Here is a 13,775-nt window from a genome sequence, read left to right on the forward strand (position 1 = left end):
AACTTCCAATATAGAATCAATTAATTTATAATAAGTAGAAAAAAATCAATTATAGAATTTGTGACAATATTCCTAAGCATATTTACCATTGCATTCGTTTATTTTCTTAATTACTACTACTTTTATTGCATGCCAAAGCCGGACATTGGAATATATCAGCCTTGCATCAAAATGAGTTGTAAGGGGAGGGGGGGGGGGGGGTAATAAGAATCATGTTTGGAATAAATCTATCACCGACTAATAGAGATCCCAAATAAAAGCCACTAAAATCTCACTTCCATACAAACCATGCAAAATTCCTTTTACTCATGATAATTAACGTAGTCAAATTTTGACTCTCATCACTCACCATTCTGTGCGGTGGGAACTGATCTGTTGCATGTGTGGAAATGGCACTATTACTACTATTCAAGCTCTCTCATGATATTTTGCCCATGATTGGTATCTATTTATAGCAAAAAAAAAGACACTCTTTTCACTTCGTACTTTGTATGCTTCGATATAGAGAAAATGCAAAACATTGCAGTACCAATGATACATTGTCTTCTGTCTTTTGCCTGTTGTTTTTTATGTCTTGCAGCTACCTTAGTCCAAGGATCAATTGAAAATGAAAGAAAGGTATATATCTCCTGCTGATCTCTTATACAGAGGAACTAAAGAAAACCCTGTTTCCATAACCAAAAGGACCATTTCACCATTTTTCTTCATAATTGTTTGGTTTCATTTGCTTTGAAACATTAATCTTGTTGTTAATTTGATATTATAATACTTTTTAACAACAGCCATCTATTGTGTACATGGGAGAAGTACCACGTCATGGAGCCAGGATTACTGTCATGAATGAACATAATAATCTGCTGCTGAAGGCAGTTGGAGAGTAATTTTCATTGTTTTCTTTTTTGCTAAACGTTTAATACCAATAAATTATCTGTCATTGAGATTGTTCTAAATGATGTTTACCAATATTTTTCTTGTAGTGAGAGCATAGCCAGAGGATCCAAAATATAGAATTATGGAAAAAGCATCAATGCGTTTGTTGCACGGCTTTTGCCAGACGAAGCAAAGAGAATTTCAGGTCTAAAAGAAATTTTAAAGAAGACTATTTTTCAGTTAGTAATGCTGGTTCTGTTATTCCCACTTCAACCATTGCTGTTCACATTGCTTTGCAGGTGAAGATGGGGTTGTATCAGTATTCGAAAACACGAAGCGCAAACTTCTTACAACAAGATCATGTGACTTTCTGGAAATGCCTGCAAGTTCAAAGAAAAGGGATTCCATCGTGGAAAGCAACATCATAGTTGGTGTATTGGACACTGGTAAACGGAACATGTTTTCTCATTCTTCAATTGGGAAGTTCTTTCTCAAATATTTATCTTTTTGCCCCCTTAAAGGACAAGTTTTTTGACGTTTGTTTTAGGTATTTGGCCTGGATCCCCCAGTTTTAATGATAATAAAGGCTATGGTCATCCACCGGCTAAATGGAAGGGTAAATGTTACAAACGAGCTAACTTCACTAGTTGCAACAAGTACTTTCTCTAACTTACAAGAAAACTACAGTCTTCTTGTAATCAGGAATCTGCCTGATCTTTAACTCTTGAACTATATTTGCTGAAAGATTGAGGAACATTGGACAAGGAAAAAGGTCTTGTTGTTTAGGAATTACAACTTTATTCAAATTGGTTTTCCCGGAATTGTATGAGCTATATATATTTTGAACATATTTCTGTCAGATTTTGACGTTGAACCTTTTCTATGATGGGCAGCAAAGTCATTGGTGCAAGATACTATCAACTAGACAGCACTGCTCCTATAATGGATGACCCAACGCCCGTAGACACTGACGGCCATGGCACCGACACTGCGTCCACTGCAGCTGGCATGCCTGTGAAGGGCTCCAGCCTGTATGGCATAGACAAAGGAACGGATCGTGGCGGCGTGCCATCTGCACGTATAGCCATGTACAAAGTTTGCTGGAGTAGTGGATGCAGTGACATGGATTTACTGGTTGCATTTGATGATGCCATCCATGATGGAGTGGACTTGATTTCCCTTTCAATAGGCGGTACCTCCAGGGAGTTTTTCCATGATCTAATTGATATATGAGCTTTCCATGCCATGAGAAAAGGAATTTTGACTTCTTGTGCTGGAGGAAACGAAGGGCCTATGATTGCAACAGTTCAAAATTTTGCACCTTGGATCTTGACCGTGGCTGCTAGTAGCATAGATAGGCAATTCACCTCAACTATTAAGCTTGGTTATGGCACGATAACTTCTATATGTTTTGAATTCTTTGTTTTGTGAATTTCTGCGCTTGATATTGCATAATAATCATTATAAATCTGATCTATTGCACCGCTCAATATAGGGCAATGGAATCAACACATTTAGGACGAAAAAGATGTACCCTTTTACAAACGGAGCCCATGCAGCCAATCTTACTGGAAATTACTACGGAAATATCAGGTATTTGCATTTTGCACAAGGCAAATTTGGCATTACCTGTTTTTTAAATTGCATTACGCTTCTAATTCAATTATGTTTAAACATGATTAAAGTGCTTGCGATTTTGGAACTCTGAGCAAAAACATGGTTAAGGGAAAGATTGTATATTGCCTCGGGGATGCTGGTCAGGACTCTACAATCAACATGCTGGGCGGGGCAGGAACCATAATGGCTGTCGATGCACCAACAGACTATTACTTCCTCACTCTAACTCTTGCAACCACTGTGGTTCGAAGCAAGACTGGTGTAAGCTTGATCGGTATATTAACTCTACAAAGTAAGTCTGCTTTTTGATTCATTCTTCTTTCACTTCAGACTCTTCGATTCAACAATGAGAAAGCTTATAGATAGTGTTGATGACACGAATTTGATAATGCCAGGAACCCTCAAGCTGTCATATAAAAGTCAAGAACTGTTCGTATGGCTGCCCCCTTTATTGCTTCTTTCTCTTCTAGAGGACCTCAATTATTAAGCCGCAACATTCTCAAGGTAAAATCTTGTCGCCAGCCTCGCCCTTGCTCTGTCTTTGTTATCTTTAATACTTTCTAACTTGAGACTTTCCATGGCAGCCCGATATTGCTGCTCCAGGACTAAACATATTGGCTGCGTACGCAAAACTGAATTCAATAACTGGAGAATCAAATGACCATCGCTATTCTGCGTTTTAACTTATTTCAGGGACATCTATGGCTTGCCCTCATGCTTCAGCTGCTGCAGTGTATGTCAAGTCTTTCCATCCAGTCTCGTAGCCAGCAGCAATCAAGTCTGCTCTCATGACTACTGGTAAAACTTCCAAACCACATATCAAGCAATGAGATAGAATCTCAATACTCGAATCTGTCAAATAACAGACAAAATAATAATTTTCTAATTCGATTACCATATCATTTCTTGCTTTAGCAACACCCATGACAATCAGAGACAAGTATGGGGAACTAAGCTCAGGATCAGGCCAGATAAATCCAGTTAGAGCTGTGCACCCTGGGCTCATCTATGACATTAACCAGAGTTCTTACATTAGCTTCCTTTGCAAACAAGGGTACAATAGCACCACCATTGGCCTACTCACTGGTGGCAAGCGAAAATATAATTGCCCAAGCTTTATACCCGCACGAGGCATTGACGGTCTCAACTATCCTTCCATTCTCATCCATCTTAATGGTACAGAATCTATAATTTCAGCAGTGTTTTACAGAACTGTGACATATGTTGTAGATGGAAATTCCGAGTTCAAGGCAAAAGTGACTTCTCCAAAGGAATTTTCTATCATAGTTATCCCAAAAACGTTGAAATTCAATAGGAAGCATCAAAAGCAATCTTTCAGAGTTTTGGTGAAGGGCGGTTCAATGAAGAATGGGACAGAGATCCTATCAGCTACCCTTGATTGGAGTAAAGAGGGGCACAGAGTTAAGAGCCCTCTTCTTATCTTTAAACAACAATCATTTTTTTTTTTTTTTATTTTGGCATTTGCTTAATACTTATAGCTAGAATTGAATAGTTTTTCAGTCGATTCCTTTACTCCTTTTTGGTATATCGTAACTAATTTTGTCTCTATTTCCCATTGTAAAAAGATCGCCGGTTATATATCTAAATCGCTATCCGAAAATCTTTTGAGAGGAATATTAGACATGGCAATGAAGGAAAAGTCTTGATGTAAGCAAGATTGTGTATCATTGTGCAAGAATGAAGATAAGAGAAAGAAAATGCAGGATAGAAAATCAACCAGAAATTTTCAACATCTCAATCACAGATTTGTACACGTCTTTTCCTGCAAGAGGGTGAAAAACTTGCAGCATATATGTTACAAAAACATCAGTTACATTGGTAACTAATATGCAAACTAATTCGCAGCCCTGTTCCAAGTTAAAGCCTATAAAATAGGGGGAGAAAAGGTATCCATCTCCAATCTAAACCAGCAGCTTAACCCAAAAAATTAAAAGAAAAAAAATCTTGGGAGATTATTAGTCTGTTAAGCTAAATGAAAACAACAAACAGGACAATGAATCTGTGTCTTTGTATCCTACCCCCAAAAAGGAAAACAAAAAGCCTGGAGAAAATGCCTGTAGCCTTGAAAATTGACTTGACAGATGTGCATGCAACCATAATTTAGGCTTTCTCCCATTGAAGGCCTTCTCTGCTTCCGTATTTGTATTTCTGCAGGGGTACAAGCTTCTAGGACTCCCTCTAGTTACAATGACCATCCAAATTTTTGCTAATAAGATCAACGGTGTACCCAGGATTGTCGGCCATAGAGGTTCTTTAGCTTTGTAAGTTCTTTCCTTCTCTTTCTTGCCTCAGCAGCAACCATTGCACCCAGTACTTTCTTACTCTTATAATTTGTTGACTCTTGATTCTGAGCCACTTCAGTATTGGCAACATGATCTAGTGCATTCCCCTGCTCAACACCAAATGTAGTCCCTGCAGAACAAAGAGGTGTAGGCACAAGGACCTCCTCTTTAATGTGGAATCTTTTACACTGAACACCTCCATCTGGAGGAAGCCTAACTGGAGTACAATTCAGGTTATTAGGGCTGACTTCAATTGAGCCATAAGCCTCTTTTTCAACTTCCATCTGTAAAGAGGAACTATATTCGTCCTCGTGTACAACAGATTTCAAAGAACACCCAGCACAAAATCCATTATTCACAGAAGTTGCATCTTTGATATTCTTTGGGCCACAAGAAGGTTGGGGATGCAGACCATTCCCATGATCAGGAAGGGAAAAGAACCAAGGGTAAGGCATTACATATATGGGAGTCTTGGGGCCATTGACATTTATGGGATTTTCTTGATCATGAGATGAATCAAGCCTACCATTAGTTGGTGTAGAAATGCTTGATGGAACAAAAATGGCATTTTGGTGTCCACATTGTGATTGTACCAAATGTGAAGACTGAACAATGGGAGGCCAACAAAACGGGGGGAAAGGGTGTTGGTTATAAAAGAAAAATGGATAGTTTCTAGATGGACCAGAAATCTGATGGGCTAACTTAACTTCTCCAGGAGCTTTCGCTTCCTCTGCTTTAACTGCTCTAGCCATCTGCAGAAAAATATAGCATGTTAAAGAGGTAAAGTATTTTCAGGATTAAAAGGTAGTGAAATAGGTAAAGTACTTTCAGGGTTAAATTGTTCATCGATGTTAATTCATGTTACCTCTGCCTTCAGGTTCTTATTGGTGCTCTCTTGAGACTGGTACTCTTTAAGGGCCAACTCCTTTGCCTTCTTAGTAGGAAGGTAATCAAAAGTGAATAAGCTAGCATACGATATTAAAATAAATTCAACAACAACCAAGAAACTCAAAAGGGTAGAGACCTAAAAACTTCTTTACTTATTTGTTTTAAATCTACTAGAACAGACATACCCTTCAATTTCGGAAGGTCAAGTAAAAATAAAAAAATAAATATAAGGCCTCATTGGAACTCAAGCTGATTAGATGGAAGAGGTGCCACTTACCCTCCTCAAATTTTCATTCTCTTGAGTTAAATCAGCAACTTTTAGGGTCAATTTTTCACAAAGAGCCTGAATGAAAGTACAGCATAAGTGCTCAACAGTGTTAAATATCTTCCAGACATTCTCATTAGACAGAAAATATTTACAGTCAAAGCAAGAAAAAGATACAGGTAAATCAACAAATGCAGACTGATAAACCATGTAAAATAAAATCCAAAAACAAACATAACTGAACATGCAATAAATCAATTACCTGCCTTCGGCGAATCGTCTGCCTAGCTGACTCCCTGTTTGCTAATATTCTACGTAATCTTCGTGCTTCCTTTTCAGTCTGATAGAAAAAACTTTCAGTTGAAATGTAAGGACCAATTATAAAGCAAGAAAATCAAATAAAAAGTCGTTCTACCTCAGTTAAATTCTGTCTTGACCTCCCCCCACAACCTGAAATGAATTTTTTGCCACATGTAGAACTTGATTTGACTGATTCAGCATTCTCCTCAACCTTTACTGATTTCATAAGTGTATTGTTGTCTGTCATTTGATCCTGCTGCCTATCCTCCCAAATATCTTTCTCAGGCATTTCCACTATGCTGAATAATATCTATAATTATAGGGAGCAACCAGTATAAGTAAATCAATAAAATCTGGAAATAAACATACATGCACTATATCAAGCAAACACAACCAACCTGCCTTTCACGAATCATCTAACAATCTGATTCCTTATTTGTTAATGTTCTATGCAATCTATGAGTTTCTTTTTCAGCCTTATCCTAAGAACATTCAGTCAAAAAATAGGAGCATTTACAAAGCATAACAGCAAACCAAAGAAGTTATCTACCTCAGTTACATTCTGTCTAGACCTCACCACCCCATTGGAAGTGTATCTTGCAGCACAAGGATGACTCTTGTTAAGCGACTCAGCATTCTGCTCATCTTCTACTGATTCAACAACTACAGTTGTGCTTGTCACTTGAATTTGCTGCTGGCCTACTGTAGCTCGACCCTGCTATAAACAAAAATAATTTTCAAGTCCTGCACAAAATAGTGTGACTTGGTGACAGATCACTAAATGAGGTCCTATTAAGACACAACACAAACAAAAACCCAACTGGTTTAGCCACTCACATTTGCCGCGTCAGTGATTATTACTTATGATCTAAAATTTCCTAACATTAGAAAACTTTCTATTTTCATCAGTTTCTCCCTAGTTTATCTATGTTCTCTTTTGCCCCATGTTTATCTATGTAATTCCTTCAAATCCCAAAAATAGAAAACTGAAACAAAAGCTGGAAAAAAAAAAAAAGCATACTTCAACATTAAGAAATTTGTTACTATTAACTTCAGATTCTTGTATCACATTTCACATATTAAGATCGATATATATGATTAAAAATTTAACAGGTTATAAGAAAATCAAAAAGTTATTTGAGTGGTTATATTTCATTAACAGAACTACCAGTAAAACAATTTCATTTTTTGAATTACATTCAAAATAAGACATTTCCAGCATTCACAATATAGAATCATTTTTATCAAATTAAATTCAAGCATTATGGGAATAAAAAAGTTTCAAAATATTAAATTTATATTTTTAGTTACAATAAAGAAATTTTTTGGCATTTATTATTTCTACATTTTCAATAATGTGTATTACTAATTACGGACGACACAATGAAAAGCGATTGAACCAAAAAGGAAAATCAGAACTGTTTTTTCTTCAAATGGAAAATAAATACATCAATAATCGAAAATATCAATTAAATTAGGGTGATCCACCAGTTAAAACCAACCTCGGCGAGATCCGAACCCGATTGAAGCGAGTGAACCGGGTTCAAACCGATGTCAGAAGGTGGTGACTCACTACTACTGACTCGTTTACTCACTCGCTTCCCCTTGCATCCCCATTTGGCTGCAAATTCCGTGGCGACACCAACCGCATCCTGCTTCTTCGAATGTGCCAACGCGGCCAATGTCTCCGCCGCCTCCATCTCCATCGGATCCGTCGTCACTGCCTCCGCATCCTCCGCCGCATCTCCCGGCGTCGAAGCCAACGAACTCGAAACAAAACCCCTCTCCAAATCCATCCGGAAGAAAAAAATAAAATAAAAACAGAAATTTTCAAAGTACAAAAGGAAAAAAAAATCGAAAGAGGGGAAGCAGAACACCGTTAACTTCTTTGAAAGGAAAGAAAAAAAGTTTCCTTTCAAGTCTCAGCGGCGCCTTGAGGATGTATCTCAGAGTGCCACGTATAACTATTTTGCCACCTAGACAATCTGTGACTCGTGTGTGGGGTATTGCACGTGGGAGGGAAGCGCAGCATGAAGCAGAGATTGGCATCTGACACATGGATAGGGTGACAAAACAGCACGTGGGATTTTGTCATTTCTCTCTCTTTTTAGTTCAACAGGTAGTCGACGTGTTCTCAAGTTGTTTGAGAGATTACGTGGAAATCGGAGGACCAGGTGATTGACGTTAAGGATTTTCTCTTTTTCTTTTGTCTTTTTTTTATTATTTCTTTTTGCTGTTGTTATTGTTTGTTGGGGTGAAAAGTGGATATTATTCATTATTATACGTAGTAAAACAGTAAAAAAGTGATTGAGTGAATACAGCTGTGTCCACTTAGTCCTAGCTGGCAAAACACTGGAGTGGGTCAGATTTCTTTGATTACCTCTTGCACGTGACCATTGTATGTATATTATTGTAAATGATTAAAATTAGGTATGTGAATTTTATTTATATGAAAATTTGATTTTTTATTTGAATGAGATAAAAATAAATATTATATTATAAATATAAGGATATATATGATTTTAAAATTCTTATTATATATAAAAATAGAGATAGATAATATAATATTTGTTTTATATTTATATTCATACTCCACATAAATATTTTGTATATATATTTTAATAAATATATTTTTAATTAAATAATGTAAATTATTATTTTATATTAATTAAAAGTAATATATTTTTATTTAAATATATATTAATATATTTTTAAAAAATTACTAAAATAAAATTTTAATATATTTTATTTTTTTAAGTTACAAATATAAAAATTACACATACCTATTAAATATCTATAAATATGAAAATGAGAATAAATTTAAAATACTTGTTGAATATGAATAAGACAATAAAATATAATATAAAAACCAAAAAATAAAAATGAAAAATATCCTACTCATTTCATATCATTTCCATTGACATCTTTAATTGAAATTAATTTTATAATAATTTGTCTTACTTTTAAAGTTTTTTTAAATTCAATATCATCTTCTCCTTTTATCTATCAAGGTTCTTAGAGTTTAAAATAAAATTTTCTATAAAATTTTTAAACAATTAAGAGTTGATGCAAAAATAGGGATACTCATTCAACTGAAAATTTTTAAATTTTATTATAATAGATCAAATTTAATTCAACGATAATTGAATTAAATTAAATTAATTCAATCAATAATTTGATTGATACTAAAATATGAGCTTCTTTAATGTGCAAATGTTCTCATCGCATTGGAGAATTGTTTTGGGATAGGATACTTTAAAGAACCGAGTCTAAATTTAATATAGTTTTCAAACTTTCAATGATAAAGCTATGGTAAAATGTTTAGATTTAAATTTAAAATTTGTCACATAAGTATTTGGTTCAATTTTATATGAATTTTAGAAATTATTTTAATTCGTTCATTTATTTCTTATATTGAATTAATAATATTTTTTATATTTTTTATCCCAATTAATTAAAAAGAAGAACATAAATCATATTTTATTGATTGTTGGGCTACTTGATGAGTAAGAATTTACAGGGCCTAACATTTTAAAGCTAGAAATCCAAATTTAGTTTTGTATTTTTGGACATATTGATTCAAAACTCCAAATTTAATTCAGCCCATATCTAACTTGCATCTCTATAAGAGAAGACAACAAGGCTTCTAACTTAAAGCCCATTTGGTTTTTTTTTCCTATTTACTTTGAGAGAAGGTACAGGTAATAATTTTTTGTTTGTAAAACGTTGACAATTAAATTCATATAAATATATATATATATATATAATATGCTAAAGATTCAAGTATTTATTTTATGAAAATGAAACGAAAAATGGAAATAATTAGGCCTTGTCATGGCGCACCACTGAGATTAAAAGGATCAAGTTGGAGGTCGGCAAGAAACATGAATGTAATATGAGGATATGGTTGGTGGTCTTATAAGATCTTTCATGACTGTAAAGTGTGGCATATGTAAAGAACCATGAAAATTGATTTAAAAAAAAAAAGGCCAACTTAATATGTAATTAGAGGCAGATGCATTGAACCGCATGTAAAATGTGCAACTATTTTATCAATACTTGAATTTTATGAGTAATAGAAATATCAAAATTCAGCTTTATTTATCAACAAAAATAATTCTCCCTAATTCCCCTTGAAAAGTATAAAGTTTAAATTTTGATTTTGTCTTAAATTTAAAGATTTTTTCTTCGAAATTCAGAGGTAATTAATCATTGTATTTAATGTAGGAATTCTTCCAAAAAAAGTATTTTGCCAAGTAGTTTCAACTATTGAAAAAAAACGTGTTTTTAGGATACTTCATTAAAAAATCCAATATTTTAATTGGTAATCCACTTTCGTGTTTAATTAAAATCAATCTACTAATCCCAAGAGGATTGTGACAAATTGATGAGATTAGGATCAATAAAAGTGACAATGACTTTGACAAATTTGATGGTGGGGTTGAGCATTATCAGATTCTGATGATGGATTTACACAACAATTATTGGAAAAGCAAAGCAAGATAAAGTTATTTTCTATTCTTTCATTGTTTAAAGAGTTGACTTTGAAATCTTTTGTCCCCAGTATAAAAAAAATATTTCTTTTTTTTTTCCTTTTTCATAGCACAAAGGTGAGTGCCTGAGTGGTGCGCCAATTTGCCACTCGCCAAAAGTGTTTAAAAAAATATATAGATGATTCACACAAGAGGGAAGGTGGGCAACTGCACTCACCAAATATTTTTGGAGAAACTGAACTGTTTGACTTTGACTTCTATACGACAAAAGAAAAGTGACTTAAAAAGTAAACAAGGCCGGGAAGATGGCTTTGTAGATATAATCAACCAACTTCCTTTCTCTTAAGAAATTACGAGTAGGGTTATATGACTCTAATCAAATGGCTTTAGCCGCACTCAAAACAGAGCTCAAGAATTTTGTTCAATCTATGTTTGAAGAGGTACCCATGTTTGATGATGTTCCCTTTCATTGTTCTTGTCCTAAAGCATCCTTATAATAGATTTTCATGTAAAAAAATAGTAATAAAAGATTTCATTTCTAGCAAAGAGTTATAGGATTTTATATCTCACTTTCAATTATCTTGCTGGAGAGTAAGCTTTAATTGCTAATACTTAATTCTTTAAGATCATTTGGAATCTGAAATTTATGTAGTAAAATATTTCGTATGCCATTCCATTTGGATTGAGGATTTTGCCAATTTTTTCAAGAAGAATTCCAAAATCGATATGGGTTATTATTGGAAATATTAAATATGGCTTATTTCCTTGTTGTTGAGATGTGTTATGACTTAGATTTTACTATTGAGCTTTTATAATTGTGTTGTTTTCCAGGGAGTGCTGGATAGCCAGTTCAGTCAAATTCAAGCTTTGCAGGATTCGAGTAATCCCAACTTTGTCGATGAAGTGATCACTTCGTTTTGCAGTGATGCAGAAAGGATCATAACCGAATTGAACAGATATTTGTAATCTCAAACCTGAGATGCTACTGTATGCTGTTACCATTAACCTTAGTTAGAATACTTTCTGACTCGATCTTGTATCCTCATCAAATTTCATGTCTGCAGGGGTTATCAAAATGTTGATTTTAGCAAGTTGGATTCTTATGTTCATCAACTTAAAGGAAGTAGCTCAAGGTAATATAGCTGTATCATTTGGCTTCTTAGAGATGATTTCTTTGTGCTTTTGCTAACCTTCCTGTAATTTACATGCACAATTGCTGATGGAAAACTTGTTCATTTTGTCCATTGCAATTGTATCAGATAAGAAATCATTTCCTTCCAAACTTTAAAACACCACTCTGTCAGTTTAAAACACCCCGTGATCGAAAATTTCTAAATGTTTGAAAGTTTTTGCTATAGTTTAAATTATGAGATTTTCTGCTTTTGAGCTATATTTTGGAGTAATTACAACTAATGGATGAGAAATAGCAAACCAGGGGAAGCACATGTTCATGGTAGCTTTTCTGTATTGTCTTTGTCATCCATGATTGAATTTCTTTGTTACAGAAGAAAACAACAGTTTATCTGGTGCCCTTTTTTCTGCCAATCTCAAAGTCTATGTTAGTATCTTACTCATTTGACGATAATTATCCATGGAGATCTAGTTTTTTAACTTTTCTGTATTTGCTCTTCCAGCATTGGTGCACATCGCTTGAAACTTGCTTGTGTTAACCTCCGTCAAGCTTCTGATGACCGGAACAAGGAAGGGTGAGAATGTGCATCCGTTTTTCATATTCGTTCTTCAATATTATAATTTAATACTATTATGCAATTGTTGGCATGTAGCCATGTAGAAACTGCTAGCACACAAGCAAAAACTTAAGACCACCATATCCTTTTCCTTTCCCCATGAAAACTAAACAAACCTTCACCCAATCAACTAGATATATAAATATCATCACTCCTCTTACCTATTTATGTATTATATCAAAACAAGTAATTCCAGAAGTAGATATCTACTGTGATGAATCATGATATTTTTTAGGGGATGTCTACTTATAATATAATATAATATATATAAATAAAACTTACTATAGATTTATCAATTTTATTACTGAAAAGGTATTCGGGGGGAAAATATTGAGAGTATCCAAAGAAAATTTTCCTTCAAATTTTTTTATTTTTCAATATTTGGAGATATATTTAACCTTATCAGACAAATGAGTTTAAGGCATGTAATTCCACTTGTATGATACTTTTGACTGTTAGTAAAATTTTTAATGGTTTTCTCCAATTTGATAAATTTGTCGTCTATGCAGGTGTGTGCGAGCTTTAAATTTAATCACACGCGAATACTGTCTTTTGCGCAGCAAATTCCAGATCGTTATTCAGGTAATGCATGGTTTTATGGTATTAAGAATAATTGGTTTCAGACACTCTGATCTGACAAAAATATAGCATCCATGGTAAAAATTCTGTAAATTTATATAGCAAAAATTAAACAGAATGATGTGCTGCTGTCTGATTTTAACTTTTGCTTGGAAATCAAGTACTTTTTTCTTGTAGTAAATTTACCTGTTCCAATAATTTCCACATTTCTGATGGTGCAGCTGGAGAGGAGTATCATTGCCCTTGAGACCAACCAACAATGAGTAGATAGCATTAAAATGCACTGCCGGTTGTCAACCTAAATTTTGGAGGAACAATTACCATTTATCTTGAAAAGGTCGACATTGTTTCTTCATTTTGGTTTAACTGAATTTATGGCTCTTTGATGTTGAGTTTAGCTTCTTTTTACAATAAGTCACCAAGGAATCAGTTGGTGTTTTATATTGTTATGTATTAGACTTATGGTACAGGTATGGTTAAGAATGTTTGCATGAAGATAGACAATAAAATGTGCTCTTTTTTGCCCTTTTTTTTTTTCTTTTATTGGATTATAGTTGTCAAATGGCCATGGGGTTTGGTTTGATAGGATCATTTATTGCAAATTTTTTTAATATTTTCACTTGCTGCACGTCTTTGTGGCATCCCCATAAAATATAAGCAAGACAGCAAGACTATCAAAGTTTGTAGAGAGCTGGAAAAAAATTTTATAGAA

The 13,775-nt window shown here is 34.2% G+C and overlaps 2 protein-coding genes and 1 pseudogene across 5 annotated transcripts; 2 read left to right on the forward strand and 1 right to left on the reverse strand.

The window, feature by feature from the left end:
• Positions 1-389: 389 nt before the first annotated feature.
• Positions 390-4,082, forward strand: LOC111311739 (subtilisin-like protease SBT4.15; annotated as a pseudogene).
• A 131-nt stretch (positions 4,083-4,213) lies between these two features.
• On the reverse strand, positions 4,214-8,221 carry LOC111311740 (uncharacterized). Of its 4 annotated transcripts, none has more exons than XM_022911390.2 (7): positions 7,746-8,219; positions 6,794-6,961; positions 6,359-6,553; positions 6,206-6,283; positions 5,956-6,021; positions 5,656-5,721; positions 4,214-5,542 (listed from the first exon to the last, which is right to left on the reverse strand). In XM_022911390.2, exons 1-7 carry the CDS (start codon positions 8,037-8,039, stop codon positions 4,724-4,726), a joined length of 1,686 nt encoding a protein of 561 aa, XP_022767125.1. In that variant the 5' UTR covers positions 8,040-8,219; the 3' UTR covers positions 4,214-4,723. The 4 variants fall into 4 exon arrangements, with proteins under 4 accessions (XP_022767125.1, XP_022767126.1, XP_022767128.1 ...); XM_022911391.2 differs by having other exon boundaries at positions 6,794-6,958; positions 7,746-8,214; XM_022911393.2 differs by lacking the exon at positions 5,956-6,021 and having other exon boundaries at positions 7,746-8,221.
• Positions 8,222-11,023: 2,802 nt separating this feature from the next.
• Positions 11,024-13,591, forward strand: LOC111311742 (histidine-containing phosphotransfer protein 1-like). The gene is made up of 6 exons (XM_022911395.2): positions 11,024-11,176; positions 11,568-11,698; positions 11,801-11,869; positions 12,371-12,442; positions 12,994-13,066; positions 13,285-13,591. Exons 1-6 carry the CDS (start codon positions 11,117-11,119, stop codon positions 13,324-13,326), a joined length of 447 nt encoding a protein of 148 aa, XP_022767130.1. The 5' UTR covers positions 11,024-11,116; the 3' UTR covers positions 13,327-13,591.
• The last annotated feature ends 184 nt before the right edge of the window (positions 13,592-13,775 follow it).

Source organism: Durio zibethinus, chromosome 1 (genome assembly GCF_047325235.1).
Source record: "Durio zibethinus cultivar Kanyao isolate XHJ-2024 chromosome 1, ASM4732523v1, whole genome shotgun sequence".
NCBI classification, from domain to species: domain Eukaryota; kingdom Viridiplantae; phylum Streptophyta; class Magnoliopsida; order Malvales; family Malvaceae; genus Durio; species Durio zibethinus.